This window comes from Cyprinus carpio, chromosome A6, assembly GCF_018340385.1.
Source record: "Cyprinus carpio isolate SPL01 chromosome A6, ASM1834038v1, whole genome shotgun sequence".
Lineage (NCBI taxonomy): Eukaryota > Metazoa > Chordata > Actinopteri > Cypriniformes > Cyprinidae > Cyprinus > Cyprinus carpio.
Genome location: NC_056577.1, coordinates 31,578,456 through 31,596,233, shown reverse-complemented (window position 1 = coordinate 31,596,233; position 17,778 = coordinate 31,578,456). Strand labels below are relative to the sequence as shown.

Below are 17,778 nucleotides of genomic sequence, written 5' to 3'. Positions count from 1 at the left end.
ATGTGGTTTTTCTGTGTGATTGTCAAGGTGTTGCTATGCAGGTGTTAAGGTGTTACTAAGCAGTTGTCTAAATTTTGCTATGCGGTTATCAGGGTGTTGGTATGCGTTTTTTCAGTGTGTTGTTAGGCTGCTGTCAAGGTGTTGCTATGCAGTTGTCAGGGCGTTACTATGCGGTTAACAGGGTGTTGGTATGCGTTTGTCAAGGTGTTGAAATGTGGTTGTCAGGGTGCTGCTATGCAGGTGTCAAGATATTGCTATGCAGCTATCAGGGTGTTGCTATGCAGGTGCCAGAGTGTTGCTATGTGGTTTTCAAGGTGCTGCTATGCAGCTGTGAGGGTGTTGCTATGTGGTTTTCCAGGTATTGCTATGCGGGTGTCAAGATGTTGCTATGTGGTTGTCAAGGTGTTGCTGTGCGATTGGCAGGGTGTTGTTGCTGTGCAGTTGTCAAAGTGTTGCTATGGGGTTGTCAAGGTGTTGCTGTGCTGTTCTCAGGGTGTTGCTATGCGGTTGTCATGATGTTGCTAGATGTGGGCTATGCAGAGGTGTTGCTGTGCAATTGGCAGGGTGTTGTTGCTGTGCAGTTGTCAAAGTGTTGCTATGCAGTTGTCAAGGTGTTTGCTGTGCTGTTCTCAGGGTGTTGCTATGCGGTTGTCCATGATGTTACTATGCTGGCTTGTGAAGGTGTTGCTATGGCGGGTGTCAAGATGTTGCTATGTGGTTGTCAGGTTTGCTGTGCGATTGGCAGGGTGTTGTTGCTGTGCAGTTGTCAAAGTGTTGCTATGGGGTTGTCAAGGTGTTGCTGTGCTGTTCTCAGGGTGTTGCTATGCGGTTGTCATGATGTTGCTATGTGGTTGTCAAGGTGTTGCTGTGCAATTGGCAGGGTGTTGTTGCTGTGCAGTTGTCAAAGTGTTGCTATGCAGTTGTCAAGGTGTTGCTGTGCTGTTCTCAGGGTGTTGCTATGCGGTTGTCATGATGTTACTATGCGGCTGTGAAGGTGTTGCTATGCGGGTGTCAAGATGTTGCTATGTGGTTGTCAAGGTGTTGCTGTGCAATTGGCAGGGTGTTGTTGCTGTGCGGTTGTCAAAGTGTTGCTATACAGTTGTCAAGGTGTTGCTGTGCTGTTTTTAGGGTGTTGCTATGCGGTTGTCATGGTGTTGCTATGTGGCTGTGAAGGTGTTGCTATGTGGGTGTCAAGATGTTGCTATGTGGTTGTCAAGGTGTTGCTGGGTGACTGACAGGGTGTTGCTGTGCAGTTGGCAGGGTGTTGCTGTGTGGTTGTCAAGGACTTGCTATGCAGCTGTGAAGGTGTTGCTATGTGGTTTTCCAGGTGTTGCTATGCGGGTGTCAAGATGTTGCTATGTGGTTGTCAAGGTGTCGCTGTGCGATTGGCAGGGTGTTGCTGTGCAGTTGGCAGGGAGTTGCTGTCCTGCTGTTCAAAGAGTTTCCCTACCGCACCCATAAAGTTGCAACCCAGCCATCAACAAGTAGCTGCCGCGCTGTTCTCAGAGTGGCCGCTCTGCACTCATAAAATTGCTGTGCAGTCATAAAAGTGTAGCTGTGCGCTCATCAAGGTGTTGCTTTGCGGTCGTTAAAATGTTCAAACTGATGAACACTGAAGATTGTTAAAGGCTGTGAGGCTGAAGGGTGGTCGTAAAGAGTTTTGTTTTGATTGAACAGTGCATCTGCAACCGTCATTAATATTTTGCGTCTAGCATCATTCAGTCGTGTCTGTTGAGGGTGTGACTCACAGAACTGTTGAGCGCGGTTGTGTTCCGGTTCAGGACGGTGACTAACAGACTCACACTGATCAGACTCACAGATGGCTTCAGTTCCTCATGTGAGCGTTCACAGCTGCAGATGAGCCGCCCGCTGCTTCCGATCCCCGATCCTCCGTCTGTCTCCTCCAGAGCCTGAATCACAAATAATTCATTAACAATTTCATTCTTAAGAAAAACATATTTTGATGCAAATAGGATCAGATGTGGTGTTCTGTGAGTGTTTTAAATCAGATTCTGACACACATTGGACTCTCAAACTTTCAGAACATCACGTTTCTCTGTGTTTCTAATCTGTTCAAACATTTATAGCGGTGTTGTGTGAAGTCTAATGTTAACACACATACAGCTGCTTTAAGATTGATGGAGGTGATGTGTGTGAGGTCGTCTGATGTTTGAGATCACGCAGGTGTGCAACAGGTGCCATTCAACCATGACTCCTTGAAAATTAATGCATGAATAAACTAATAGTTTTAAAAATGATGTGTGTTAAATAAATAAATGCATAATAGTATTGTGTGTCCCACGTTTATTGTGATCTCAAACAACAAGCGCTTGAAAATTAATGCATGAATAAACTAATAGTTTTTCAACAGTTCTTATCTGGAAATACTTCACATTTATTACAGTGCCTTTTAGAACTTCTCCAAGTCAGTTCAATCAACTCAATAATTTTCTTTGTAAGTTATGTTTCTTTTCATGTGTGTAAAACGAGTTTCCTTCTTGCTTCAAAAATGTGTTTCTTGAATGCACTACAAAAATTATTTTTCAAAGTTGAAAATAGAACAAATATCTTTGGAGTAGGATTGACAAGAAAATAATTTCTGAAGGATCACAACCAATATCACCCATAATTCTTTGTTTTATTTTTCACATTTATTTCTATAGCGCTTTATACAATGCAGATTGTCTCAAAGCAGCTTTACAGAAAATAACAATATTAATAATGTAAAATTATAAAATGAATTCAATGTTAGCTGTAAAGCAGAAAACAACAATGTCATTATTCAGCTGACAGTGTCAGTGCAGTTAAACTGATGTGTGTGTGTGCCTGTGTGTGTGTGTGTGCCTGAGCCTGTGTGTGTGTGTGTGTGTGTGTGTGTGTGTGTGTGTGTGTGTGTGTGTGTGTGTGTGTGTGTGTGTGTGTGTGTGTGTGTTCGACCACCTGCATTCATACAGACCCAAACGTCAAAGAAGGAGCAGATTCAACAGAAATCAAACGCGCTATTCTTCAGTCTGTGTAAAACACAATCAATTCCTCACAAATGTCATTTCTTCACGTCTTTTACCTCCTTCATTTCAAGCGTCTTTAACAATGGAAACCTGCAGCTCGATATTCATGTGACGACACGCTGCTGTTCAGTTTGTGATTCTTCAGTTTTCAGAGAAAAGGAAAAAATACAGGGAATAATTGACAGAAAAAAAACACCTTCTGTCATTTACTGTCGTGTGTGATTTTCTGCTCTCTCCATGATCAAGGTTTGCCAGTTTATATCAAGAGGTCTGTAATATCTAGAGACAAATATGCATTATTATCATTCATATTCACATCTATGGCAGTCTATGGCAGTATGTTTGTACTTTTTAATTGAATACATTTAATTGTTTTCACAATGAAGATTTATGCTGTTTGAATGAATGCATTGCATTAAATGCAAACATGATTAATATGATTATTTAAATAAAATCAATACATGCAAATAATTAATAATAAACTAATCCATTATTTGTGTGTGTGTGTGTGTGCAGAAATCTGACCTGTTTCATTTATGTATTATGCATTACGATTATTAGATTGTTATTAGTGTTGTTTTAACATAACTGAGATGCTATTATAATTTGTTAATATTTTGAATTAGACTGCATTTTTTATATTCTTCCTTTAATTTTAGTTAAAGTTTTAGTAATTTTGTTTTGTCAGTTTATTAGTTTGTCTGTATAGTTTTTATTTATTAGTTTTAGTTTAAGTTATTTTAGAGCGTCAAGATAAACTGCAAAAAAAATGAGAAATGTTGCCTTGGCAACTATCTGAAACAAAGTAAGTTTACATTTTATATTAATTTATTTTATTTCGGTTAACATTATTCCCCAGGTGTGTGCAAAGTTTCACAACAAGTTTGTGTGTTTCACAAGTTTGGAATCAGAACAATTTTTAATGTTTTTACAGGAAGTTCTCCTGCTCATCAAAGCTGCATTTATTTGATCAAAAATAAAGGAACAAAAAAATAATATTGTGAAATATTATTTCAATGTTAAATAACATTTTTCTATTTTAATATACATTAAAATCTAATGTAGTTCTGTGATGCGCAGCTGTATTTTCAGCATCATTACTCCAGTCTTCAGTGTCACATGATCTTCAGAAATCATTCTAATATGATGATTTATTACAGTTTTGCTGCTTCAGATTTTTTTGTAACCTGTGATACTTTTTTCAGGATTCTTTGATGAATAAAAAGTTAAAAGGAAGAGCATTTATTTAAAATATAAATCTTTTCTAACAATATACACTACCGTTCAAAATTTTGGGGTCAGTACATTTTTATTCTTTCTTTTTTTTTAAAGAAATTCAAACTTTTATACAGCAAGGATGTGTTAAATTGTTAACAAGTGATAGCAAAGATTTATATTGTTAGAAAAGATTTATATTTTGAATAAATGCTGTTCTTTTGAACTTTTTATTCATCAAAGAATCCTGAAAAAAGTATCAGTTTCCAAAAAAAAAAAAAAATTTGGCAGCACAACATTGATAATTCTAATAATAAATCATCATATAATATATATCTATAAAAAACAAAATGACACTGAAAACTTCAGCAATTAATCTCATAAAAAAACAACATTTCAAAACATAAATAAATTATATTTTAAAGGATATTAAAATAGAAACCATTATTTTATATTGTAATAACATTTTGCAAGATTACTGTTTTATTTTCTGTATTTTTGATCAAATGTCACTCCCTAAAATGTCGTCACTGGGTTTGGCTTGCAGTGGTCAGTGTCAGTGTGTTGATTGGATCTCAGTAACCGTCCATCACTCACTGACCCTCTCACACAACTAACAGTCCACACTTGTTCTCTCTTTCAGCCACATTTACTGTGTTTTCTGTCGCCGTGTGTTGTGCAAGATGAAGATGTTCAGAACGATGTACAAGCAGGCGAAGAAGCATCCCGGGGTGAGTTTAACCCTCATCTGACATTAGCCTCACAATTCCTCCATCAGTAATGAGAAACTCTTAAATGACTGCAGCTTCGGCGTCACGCTCTCTATTGTGATTCTGCGTCACTGTAATAGTTTGTTTTTCTGAGAACAGGTGAGGTTTGTGAAGAGCTGCTGCTATTGACGTCCCATTTAATATGTTTATTGTAGATAAACACATCTCAAAATGAGCATCTCATTGGTGTTTTATTAAGTCTTTAAATATTAGTCAGAATGATTTATTCCCATGCATTTTAAACTTAACAATAAAGGCCTATACATTACCCCACACAGACAAAACAGACATTGTTTGCTGAAACAATAGCTCTGTTACTGACAATGAGCGCGTGATGACCCAGATTCATGTGGTTTGTTTGGCAGGTTACCAAAACGAAATGAATGACTGTTACGCAAACGCCACCGAACCGCATTAAACCACCAGTGTGATTAGAAGTAACAGATATTAAAAGTGGTTATTATGTAACACTTACTGTTATGTGGATATCATTTACAGGCCTCTGCATCTTCAGCGTATTTTTTTCTTTAAGAGGCTTGTAAATGACATGTTGTGAAAGCGGTAAGAAAAATCATGCACTGCAAAAAACAAAAACAAAAAGTAAATAAAAAAATAAATAAAAAAAAAACGCCTTCCTAATTGAAAACCTGCTTAAATTTAATTTCTTGCTCAGTTGGCAAATTGCATTTTTTTTTTTTTTTTTTTTTTTTGTTTTAGCATAAATACCACAGACTTTTGCCGAATGTAAACTAGTGTATCATTTTAGGATGTTTAGATATTTTTACTGAAAACAGGACAAACATGCAGATTGAGAAAGTGATGTTTTCAGTCTAAAATAAAATAAAATAAAATAAAATAAAATAAAATAAAATAAATAGATAGATAAATAGATAGATAGATAGATAGATAGATAGATAGATAGATAGATAGATAGATAGATAGATAGATAAAAAATAAAATAATAAAAGAGTTAATTGCAAGTTTTTTCTCACAACCTGGACTTATTTTCCTTCCAACTCTTATATATCTCTTTTTCTTGCAACTTTTCTTGCAAAAAGTCAGAATTACAAGATATAAACTTCAGGACTGCAAGATATAAATGCAGAATTGTGAGATATAAACTCGCATTTATGAGAAATAAAAGGCAGAACTGCAAGATGTTAACTCGCAATTGCAAGTTTATAACTCCACAGTTGTGAGAAGTTCAAATTATGAGATAAAAAGTCGCTTTTTTATTTTTTATTTAGAATTATGAGTTTATATCTTGCACTTCTGACCATTTTTCTCTGAATTGCAAGTTTATATCTCACAATTCTAAAAAAAAAAGTCAGAAATGTGATATAAATGCAAGATATAAATTCATTATCGCAGGGAAGTCAGTCAGAATTCTGACTTTATATCTAGCAATTCTGAGTTTTTATTTCTTCTCAAATTGTGAGATAAAAAGTCTCAATTACCTTTTTTATTTTTTTATTCTGTAGCAGAACCAGGCTTCCGGATTCCATCTACTTTTATAGGAAAGGCAAGCTTTATCTTTGAGCATATATTGTAGTAAAGGACAGAAAACTCTCGGTTCGGCAGCTGCTGAATAAAGCTGAAGTCTCTGAGTTGTTGCAGGTCAGGAGCAGATGTTGCAGCAGATCTCTCTCTCGGTCATCACACAGGTGTTACAGTGACTAACAAGTGTGACTTCACAAATAAATAAGAAGGTTGTCATTTTCCTCACTCAAAAGTGTGAACGCTGAATATGACACTCATGAGAAGAGCAGAGGAGCAAAGTGTTCATATATTCTGTCAGAGTTTGTACAGTTATCACGTTTGCTCAAATGTATACAGCATACATCTATTCACAGAGAAAAACACCTGAAATCATCAAAAAAATACAATCTTTATAAATAAAGTGTTCAGCAGGAAGGTAAAAAAGGTAATTGTGATAAAAAAAAAAAAAAAAAAAAAACGCAAAACAATGTAAACAAATTACAGAGAAAATTACTTTAATTTTTGTATTTTCAATCAATGTTCCCATTTATTCACACATTGTATTAAGAGACTGCAGTGCTGTGAAGACTAAAACTCTAAAAAAGGTCATTTATATATAAAAAAGGGAAAACTAATTTACATTTACATTTAGTCATTCAGTAGACGCTTTTATCCAAAGCGACTTACATATGAGGACAACAGAAGCAATCAAAATCAACAAAAGAGCGTTGTGTTATAAGTGTTATAAATCTCAGTTAGCTTAACGCAGTACACGTGGCAAGGTTTTTTATATATATATATATATATATATATATATATATATATATATATAATATATATATATATATATATGTGTATATATATATATATATATATATGTTTTATATAATAAATAAAAAGAAAACTGATAGAATAGAAAAAGATTACAAAAGCTAGTGTTATTTTATTTAAATTTTTTAAGAAAACAAAGCAGTTAATTAATGAATAGAGTGCGAAAATTTTTTAAAGAATTGAATTAGAATAGAGAGGGCTAGAGTTAGAGGGTCAAATTAAGATGGAAGAGATGTGTTTTTAGGCGATTCTTGAAGATGCTCAGATTGAGTTGGGCAGGTTGTTCCACCAGGAGGGAACATTTAATGTAAAAGTCCATGAAAGTGATTCTGTGCTTCTTTGGGATGGCACAATAAAGCGACGTTCACTTGCAGAATGCAAGCTTCTAGAGGGCACATAAGTCCCTCTAGAGTAATGAATTTAGGTAAAGGGGTGCAGAGCCAGTGGTGGTTTTGCATGCAAACATTAATGCCCTAAACTTTATGCGAGCAGCTATTGGTAGCCAGTGCAAATTGATGAACGGAGGTGTGATGTGTATTCTTTTTGGCTCATTAAAGATTAATCTTGCTGTGGCATTTTGGATTAATTGTAGAGGTTTGATAGAAGTGGCTGAAGACCTGCCAAGAGAGCGTTGCAATAGTCCAGCCTGGACAGAACAAGAGCTTGAACAAGGAGTTGTGAAACATGTTCCGAAAGAAAGGGCCTGATCTTCTTGATGTTAAATAAAGCAAATCTGCAGGACTGGACAGTTTTAGCAATGTGGTCTGAGAAAGTCAGCTGATCATCAATCGTAACTCCAAGGTTTCTGGCTGTTTTTGAAGGAGTTATGGTTGATGTGCCTAACTGGATGGTGAAACTGTGATGAAACTATGGGTTTGCTGGAACCACAAGCAGTTCTGTCTTGGCAAGGTTGAGTTAAAGGTGATGGTCCTTCATCCAGCAAGAAATGTCTGTTAGACAAGCTGAGATGTGAGCAGCTACCGTCGGATCATCAGGATGGAATGAGAGGTAGAGTTGAGTGTCATCAGCATAGCAGTGGTATGAAAAGCCATATTTCTGAATGACAGAACCTAATGATGCCATGTAGACAGAGAAGAGAAGTGGTCCGAAAACAGAGCCCTGAGGCACCCCAATAGTTAGATTGTGCACTGATGGTTTTAATTTTATTAATGAAGAACGTGTCAAAGTTGTCAGCTGTTAGAGTTGATGAAGGAGGGGGAGGAGGAGGACAAAGGCTGGAGGAAAATGTTTTAAAGAGCATGCGAGAGTTAGACGAATTGTTAATTTTGTTATGATAGTATGTCCTTTTAGCAGTGGAGACATTAGCAGAGAAGGAAGAGACGAGTGACTGATACACATGAAAGGTCTCATTAAATTAAAAATCAAAACTATAAAAATAAATAATTAATTCATTAACACTTTATTTTAAAGAGTCCTAGTTACAGTATAACTATATAATTAAGTACTAATATTGTAAATATTAAATATTCCTAATATAAGAGATGTATTTACTATAGGGTTAGAATTACTGCTAGTTGCTTGTAATTGTTCATAACTTAGTGTAATTACTATAGTAAGAATATGATATGTAGCAAAGACACTGTAAAATAATTCTGGGTTACATTTTAAGGTGTCCTTGTTACAGTGTAATTACACATATAAGTACTGAGTAATATTAATTAACTACATGTACTTACTAGATGGTTAGGGTTAGGATTTGGGTTTGGCTTAGGGTTACTTGCATGTAATTATGCATAATTAATTGCTATTATAATAGTAAGTACATGTAACGTGTAACAAGGACACCTTAAAATAAAGTTACCCAATTCTGCTCTATTCTTAAATAAATGTTGATCTGAAACTTCATCATCATCATCTACAGAGAGAATAGATTTGATTTTAATTGTCTGCTATCAAAACAGCTAAGTGTGTGTGTTATAACCGCAGGTGCGTGTCAGACAAACACTGAAAAACATCACGAGCATCAAATGACCGCAGAACGCCTGTCAGGACCGAGTCAAGCTGCCGGATGAGAGAGGAACCAAAGCAAACACATGTTGCGCTCGACTTACGACACTTAAACATATTTGATAAACTAATCTGAATATCTCCCAGTAACCCCTCGGGGATTATGCAAATCACTGTTACTTGAGGCAGTTTTGACAACATAAGGCTAAGTCTGTGTCTGCCTGTCTCTCACTTTCTCAAACGCAGAAAAAATGTGGCCATTCTGGCATCCGAATTGATGCTTCGCATTTCCTCTTTTAATATGTAGTTCTATTCTAATCCCTGTCATCATTTACACACACACACACACACACACACACACACACACACACACACACACACACACACACACACACACACACACACACTTAAGTCTCCCGGTAGGATGTGTGTGTGTGTGTGTGTGCGCTTGCGTGTGTGTGATCCTGTCACTCAGTCTGATCTGCAGCGGAGTGTGAATCATAAACTTACACACACACGCACGCGCACCCACCCACCCACACACACACACACACACACACACGCACACTAATGGCTGCGTCCTTGTCTGCTCAACCCAGACTGACACACATAGTGTGTCTCCATGCATATAAAAGAGTGTGTGTGTGTGTGTGTGTGTGTGTGTGTGTGTGTGTGTGTGTGTGTGTGTGTGTGTGTGTTCATTTAGACCTAAAACCTACTCGACGCAAGTACATGAACACACACACTTCTAACTGCACAAACTCCATTTCAACCGTCATTGCATTCTGAAAGATGTCAGACCGCATTCGTAACACGTCTCCTGCACTTCCCTCTTTCAGCTCGATGATGAAGCAACAGTTCTTGCTGAGTAAGTTAAAGTTACTTAAACCAGATGAGTCATTACTCAGGTATATACATTTATGCATTTGGCAGACACTTCTATCTAAAGCCAACTTACAGTGCTTTTAGGGTATACATTTTTTTTTTAGTTCATGCATTTCCTGGGAATCAAACCCTTGACTTTAGCATTACATGCACCATGCTCTACTGTTTGAGGAATGCTGCAGAAAAGCTAGAACTACATGTATGCATTTGGAAGACGCTTTTATCGACTTACATTGCATTCAAGTCATACAATTTATCATGCATTCACTGGGAATCAAACCCATGACTTTGGTGTTGCATGCACTATGCATTACTGTCTGAGCAATGCTACAGGAAATCTAGATATCAACATTTATGCATTTGGCAGATGCATTTATCGACGTACTGTACAGGGCATTCAAGTTATACAATTTATCAGTTCACACATTCCCTGGGAAACAAACCTACGACCTTAGCTTTGCTCCCACTGTACTCTACTGTTTGAGCTTCAGGAATGCATATCTGTCTAGCTATAAACATGTTGACAGCGTATCTAATTTTTAAGGTTTAGGGTATAGCATTACTGTGGCTCAAACAAGTGTATCATGGCACTTACAACACCAATGTCAATGTCAATTCCCTGAGAATGCATTAACTGATAAACATGTAGACGCTAAATGAAATTCAAATCTCTTTGCATAAATGCATCTAACAAATGCATCAGTATAAATGTTGTTGAGATGTTGCTGCATGGTTGTTTATATTGTTGCAATATGTAAACTTTATTATCATCCAGCTCTGCTAAATGTGACTATAACAAGGTCTGAAGACATTAAGATGATAAAAACAATAACATCATTATTTTATGTAAATCTACTTCGACTGTGTATTTTGAAAAGCCCTATACAATAAATCTGACTTGACTTGAGTAGCACACACTCACCTGAACTCACACTGACGTCTGATGATCATCTCATACTCTTTCAGCTCATGCCTCAGTTCTTCTTCATGTTTGTGGGAGTGAGTGGAGCTTTTCTCTATCTGATGCGGCTGGCTCGTGGACCTTACATCAGGTGAGACCAGACCAGCAGAGAATCAATGAGATGGACAAAAACACCCAGAAAATCATCACACTTTATAACACAGTGTTTCAAAAATCATCTGTATCAATGATGAAACCTAAAAACTACAAGACAATCAGTCACATGGCATCATATTATTGTGTGCTGCTACTTTAACATCGTAGCAGTGCAGTGTAACATGCAACATGTGCGCTGTAACGTACGTGAAACACAAACTATTGATTAAAACTGTCGTAAGTTCAACAAATGTGTTATACTGTATGTACACTTTTGAAAGACAAAGCTTTTCTTAAAATGTGACGTGAATCTATTTTCTTGGATTGAAATATATGGAGGCCACAGTATAATTTTAAATGCTTTTAAAAATATATTTACATTTTTCAAATATAATTTCAAAAATATGCAAAAAATTACTACAAATATATCAGTAGAATATATATATAAATATATAAATATAAATTATATATTTATATATTATTTATTTATTTATTTATTTATTTTTGCTGTATGGGGTTAAACATAATTATTTTAAAAATAAGTCGAAAATAATATAAATGAATGGCTTCAGAAGAAGCATAGATCATCAGTTCACAACTTTGGAGCTCACAAATCAATTTCCATATATAGGTCCAGAACCAGACTGTTGTGCTCTATTACTGCACAGAGGAATATTTTGTTCTTATTAATAACTTTAACTATTTATTGAACACTGATGGCACATTGCTGTCATCATGATTTAAAAATGCCACTTGAAGCTGTTCATTAGTGATTTTACCACAGTAATGGTAAAAGTAATGATTTGTGGTAAAATCATAACCGTATTCTGTCCATCATTGTGTTTGTTTGGCTTGCTGTGTGTTCATTGTTCTTCACGAAAAACAAACTTTGCTTAATGAATGACAGCAGGCTGCCAAATAACTGGCCTCCATCATCGCCGCCTGATAATTACCCTCCTTTACAGCCCCTCATCCCCCTCTTCCTTCCATTGCTCTGTTTTCACTCGCTCTCTCTTTCCTCTCTGGTCTGGCCTTACCCTCATTCTGTCAGCTGGGACAGGAAGAATAACCCTGAACCATGGAACAATCTCGGCCCGACCTATCAGTACAAGGTAAACAGCCCAGCGACTGCTCTGTGATCAGCTGCAGACTGACAGCACAGACAGATCCGTCACCCCCGCTGTTCCCGGATCAGCCCAGTTTCATCTGGCACGGTTGAGGGATGCGTGACAGGAGCTGCACGTTTGCAACCGTGTTTGTGGAAACATGCAATTGGAAGGTTTCAAAGATGACGACAGTTTAAAGGGGTCATGAAATGGAGAATCCAAATGGTTGTGATGTTTACACATATGACAGGTTACTCTAAAAACACGCTAGTTTTAAAAATCAAAAATCCAGTTTAAAATATGAATCTTTTTTTACCCTTCTGAAAAGTCCAGATTTGAATGGGAGAATCTTGATGTCACAATTCTACCTCTACATGCCTCTTAATATGCGTCACCCTAGTATGTAATCAAGTAAAGCGGTTCTGAACAACTCTTGTCTGTCCATCAAACACAAGAGAAATACTGCTGTTGGATAAAGATGTCGAGTCAGTATGGAAGGCCGATAGGGCCAAAAGTCTTTAAAAGGAGCATGTGATATTTGACTGTCAACATGCACTGTTTGTCCACATTAACATGAAAACAAGGACAGCAACCAATGAAATTGCTGTATTTGATACTACATTTGCATGTGACACAATGTTATGTTGATATATACGTAAACAAACATCAGATGCCATTTTTATTCATGAAGGACGTCATAATGGAACACCAGTATGCACATAGTATGTTATATTTGTTCATGAGGGATAATACATCGGTATGTTGCGTGTGATGTCAGTCTTATGTCATGAATTGTCATGTCCTTTTTAGCTGTTTAGTTCAACGTTCCTTCTCAGGCAGAAATGTCTTTTTGTAACATTAATTAATTTACTCTAGCACAGCAGATATCAGAAATGCAATGCCACAATAATTATGATGTGATTAAATCTAGAGGTATGGTGCATTCAAGTCATGTCGGATAGATCGTATTTACGAGTTGAATGCACATGAATGCCACCACAAAGTCGTTATTATGAGTGGGGAACTCGAAATTTACTTTAAGCCCTGAGTTTCCGATTTGGGGGCGTATCAGTGAGAAAACATGTTGGATGCAATAGATGCAGCCAAAGACTATAGACATGCAGTGTCTGTATTGATGGTAAATTTGTTAAAATGAATAAAATGGTTATTTTTTGTCATGTACAATAAAACTATATAAGTTACATATACAAAATATTTTATAATTGTATCACAGAATATAAAGTGATTCAGTTTACATCATCATCATAAATACATAAAACACAATGATGCACATTCTTTATTCACCATTTTGTAGATGCAGTTTTAAATAAATCATTGAATTTTATGTAGAAAAGTTAAATCACCATCTTGTTCCGACCAAAGTGACTTGAATGCACCTGATGTCATAATTATGACTTGTCAACTCATAAATACAAACTTCCCAGGAGGACTTGAATGGACCAGTAAATCCACTTTAAAAAGTATTACAAGTTCAAACACACAGTAAAACTGTGCGTCTTTACATATACTAAAGATACGGAATGAAAACTGACACCTTAACACAGCCAAAATGTGCATGTCTACGAATACAAAAGAAACGCATTCAAAATCACTGCATTAATGCGGATGTGCAAACAGTGCAGTTTGATGGTCAAATTTCATGTGTTCTGTTTAACTTTTGGCCCCGTTGGCCTTCCATATCCATCAATCACAAGATCGTACAAGATTCAAGATTTTATTTGTCACATACAAGTTATATGGCATACAACAAGCAGTGAAATGTAGGTCTGGCATACTCTTTTTAGACTGTGCAAAAAAATAAGAAAGAATTAAATACAAATTATGAAATATACGAAAAAATAAGAAGAAGATGAAAAAAAATAAGAAGATTAAATACAAATAATGAAATACACACAATATATTAGATTACTACACAGATGATGTGCAGAGATGCTACACAGAAACTGCTACTCAGATGATGTACAGAGATGTAAACAATGTACAGTGAGGATGAGTTTAGAGATTCAAGATCAATCACATTAGAGGTTTATTTTTAACGATGTCCCAGAGCGACAGAAAGATAAAGTTTCCACTTGTTTTTGTCAATTATTCTAAACATGCTGCCATTTTTTCAAAATATCTTTTATTGAAAAACACGGCAATTGAAAGATGTGATGAAGTCAGCCAATCACAGCAGTGAGCATTTACTTCTGTTTCTGCCCATTTAAAGGGGTCATGAACTGCATTTTTTATTATTTTATAATGTTCTCTGAGGTTCACTTATAATGCTAGTGTGATTTTACATGAAAAAACATCATTTTGAAGTAATAGGCTATTTTCTATCCTGTTTGTGAGCCTCTCTGCAGAACGGTCTGTTTTCTCTCTATTTCCGCACAATTTTTGACAGACAAGGATTCAAGCCACTTCTGAGCTGAAAGAGAAACTGATTCGCGACGTGATGCAACAGCGCTTGCATCCAATCTAGATATGTTAGGATCACAAGGAAGGCAGGTTAAAGACTATTCTTCACAGCTTACACTACACAGTGTCTTGTGAACTTGTAATGTCATCTTTATGGTTCTGCTGATGGAGTAATCCTGTGTTTGTGTCTCTCTAGTATTTCCTACAAGCGTGTATCAGTGTGTGTGTGTGTGGGGGGGGTGGGGGGGGATAAAGAGGCAGTGATGTAAAATCAGTGGGTGTGGCTAAAGAGGCGGTGATGTAGAATCAGTGGGTGTGGCTAAAGAGGCAGTGATGTAGAATCAGAGGGTGTGGCTAAAGAGGCAGTGATGTAGAATCAGTGGGCGTGGCTAAAGAGGCAGTGATGTAGAGTCAGTGGGTGTTGCTAAAGATGCAGTGATGTTGAATCAGAGGGTGTGGCTAAAGAGGCAGTGATGTAGAATCAGTGGGCAGGGCTAAAGAGGCAGTGATGTAGAGTCAGTGGGCGTGGTAAAAGAGGCAGTGATGTAGAGTCAGTGGGCGTGGTTAAAGAGGCAGTGATGTAGAATCAGTGGGCGTGGCTAAAGAGGCAGTGATGTAGAGTCAGTGGGTGTTGCTAAAGATGCAGTGATGTTGAATCAGAGGGTGTGGCTAAAGAGGCAGTGATGTAGAATCAGTGGACGTGGCTAAAGAGGCAGTGATGTAGAATCAGTGGGCAGGGCTAAAGAGGCAGTGATGTAGAGTCAGTGGGCGTGGTTAAAGAGGCAGTGATGTAGAGTCAGTGGGCGTGGTTAAAGAGGCAGTGATGTAGAATCAGTGGGCATGGCTAAAGAGGCAGTGATGTTGAATCAGAGGGCGTGGCTAAAGAGGCAGTGATGTAGAATCAGAGGGTGTGGCTAAAGATGCAGTGGTGTAGAAGCAGGCATTGATCTTCTGTGTAGGCGGTGCTTAGCAACACTATTATGTCATAAAGTGACACATTCCAAAATGAGTCATTTTCTAAGCTTGGTTTCAATAAAAGCTGTTTTTAAACTAACCAGAAAGTTCTGAAACTTAAAGGATTTTTATAGTACACTGACCTGTTATTTGTCAAAAGATCAAGGGAAATTTGATTTCTCAATTCATGAGCCCTTTAAATGGAGTGTTTTTCACAGAGGGCAAAAAATGAGAGTGGAAAATTATACAAATATTAGACTTTTTAGGTGCAAAAACTGCAAACTTCATAAAGTAACCTTGAGAAACAAAATTCTGAAAGTGCTTTTCATGGATATTTTAAGGATGCATTTCTAGATGCACCTGAGGCTCGTGCGAGAAACAGGGTTCATCAACATCTAAAGGAAGGAATAATTTATATCGCAGCGGGAGAATGTTTTGTTCTCATTTGGAACGTCTTGATCACCTCCAACGATTAATGAAAGTATTAACAAAGGCAGATGGAGAGAATAAGACAGTTTCCTCTCCTTCTTCCGGGAAGTTTGCGTTCAGGCTTGTGAAAGGTCTCGACTCGACAGGTTTGATTCTCAACAGGAGCCAAAGGTCAGAAATCAAGAATCCAGAGGAGTCTCAACGTTAATCATAATGAGAGAAACAGAAGCAGAGAGAGAGAGAGAGAGAGAGAGAGAGCGATCAATGAGAATGTGAGAATAAAATAACAGTGGCTGAAGAACGTGTCTCCTGTCACGCATTCACAACGGAAACAAGCTTTCTGTCACGCAAAAGCTGAAGCTCCGAGACCTTTTCTCAAAAACACGAATGCAGGATTTATGCATCTGTAGGGTTTTTCAGCTGTTTTCTGTCCAGCAGGTGAAAATGGTGCATCTGATCACCGAGGAACAGCACACTTACACACTCCTTCTCAACATCGAGACTGATCAGTAAACATGCACATGCACAGATAAGATGTAAATATGCTGGATTTATTTCCTTTATTAAATCAGTTCATAAACCGTAAAACTGTCAAAAACACGTTCTCTGAAAAAACATAAATGCGTAGCCGGATCGAGTAACGAGGGCCAGCAGAACCTGTCAGACAGTCTGTGTGTGTGCGCGCTCTTGTTTGTATGCATGTTGTTTTGTCTTTTATGATATTCTGATGAACTTAATTTACGCTAACTACATTTAAATGTATTCTCTTGCACTCTCTACACAGTTGGTGGCCGTCACCACAGACTATGAGAGTCTGAAGAAGGAAGGACCTGACTTTTAAAAGACCTCAGCGGAACTGCAGGCGTGCAGACACACACACACACACACACTCACAAATAATAATAAAAATAAAATAAAAAAAATCACACACGCACATAAATAATAATAATAATAATAAAAATTAAATAAAAAAATTAACACACACATACACACAAGTGTGTGTGTATATATATATATATATATATATATATATATATATATTAAATAAGGGTCAAAGATGAGACGTCAACATCAAATTACAAACGTTTTGATTTGAGATTTATAATTTACATTTTACATACACAGAAAGCTTATTAAATGCAAGTCAAGTGTTCAATGTTTTAAGTAACTTGTGAAAATAAAATTTCAAAATATGGGTGAAATAATGTTCCATCATCATTCAGCGTAACATATATTAATGTAAAAATTAAAGAATATACTTACTAAAATATTTACTTAAAATATGTAAAAGAATAAGTGATAATACTAAATTTTATTATATTTTGAATAATTTAAATATTCTTGCTGTCAAATGGGTAGTGGTTTGAAGGATCGAGGCAAAGATTTCAAATAACTATTCCAAATTCACACATGACGTGTGAAGATGCATTACGGTTTGATTCTCAACTGATCATTTCTCGCTGAACTCTTTTCTAAAGTAGCATGAGAATCGAATGTGTTTGTGACACGCATCCCAGTGTGAGTCTCTGTTTGTTTGGGAACACAAATGTGCGCCGTCTTTGTCCAGCCATCGAAAACCAAATTCCTGTGGCCCTTTAGAAAAGCCTCTAAGTTTGTTGTGGCCATATTTGGGGGACATTACGAGGCAGAATTGT

At 36.8% G+C, this 17,778-nt stretch overlaps 1 protein-coding gene across 1 annotated transcript; it reads left to right on the top strand.

The window, feature by feature from the left end:
• Positions 1-4,795: 4,795 nt before the first annotated feature.
• On the top strand, positions 4,796-17,159 carry LOC109051579 (cytochrome c oxidase subunit NDUFA4). Its single transcript, XM_042759040.1, has 4 exons — positions 4,796-4,954; positions 11,123-11,208; positions 12,265-12,325; positions 16,908-17,159. The coding sequence occupies exons 1-4, from the start codon at positions 4,907-4,909 to the stop codon at positions 16,962-16,964; spliced, it is 252 nt and encodes an 83-aa protein (XP_042614974.1). The 5' UTR covers positions 4,796-4,906; the 3' UTR covers positions 16,965-17,159.
• Positions 17,160-17,778: the final 619 nt, after the last annotated feature.

What these genes read in the sequence shown, in the direction of transcription:
- LOC109051579 (XM_042759040.1), top strand. Translation starts at nt 4,907, where the DNA reads ATGAAGATGTTCAGAACGATGTACAAGCAGGCGAAGAAGCATCCCGGG. An exon ending in GCTCGTGGACCTTACATCAG is followed by an intron (nt 11,209 to 12,264) that starts GTGAGACCAGAC and finishes TCATTCTGTCAG; the next exon opens with CTGGGACAGGAAGAATAACC. An exon ending in GCCCGACCTATCAGTACAAG is followed by an intron (nt 12,326 to 16,907) that starts GTAAACAGCCCA and finishes CTCTCTACACAG; the next exon opens with TTGGTGGCCGTCACCACAGA.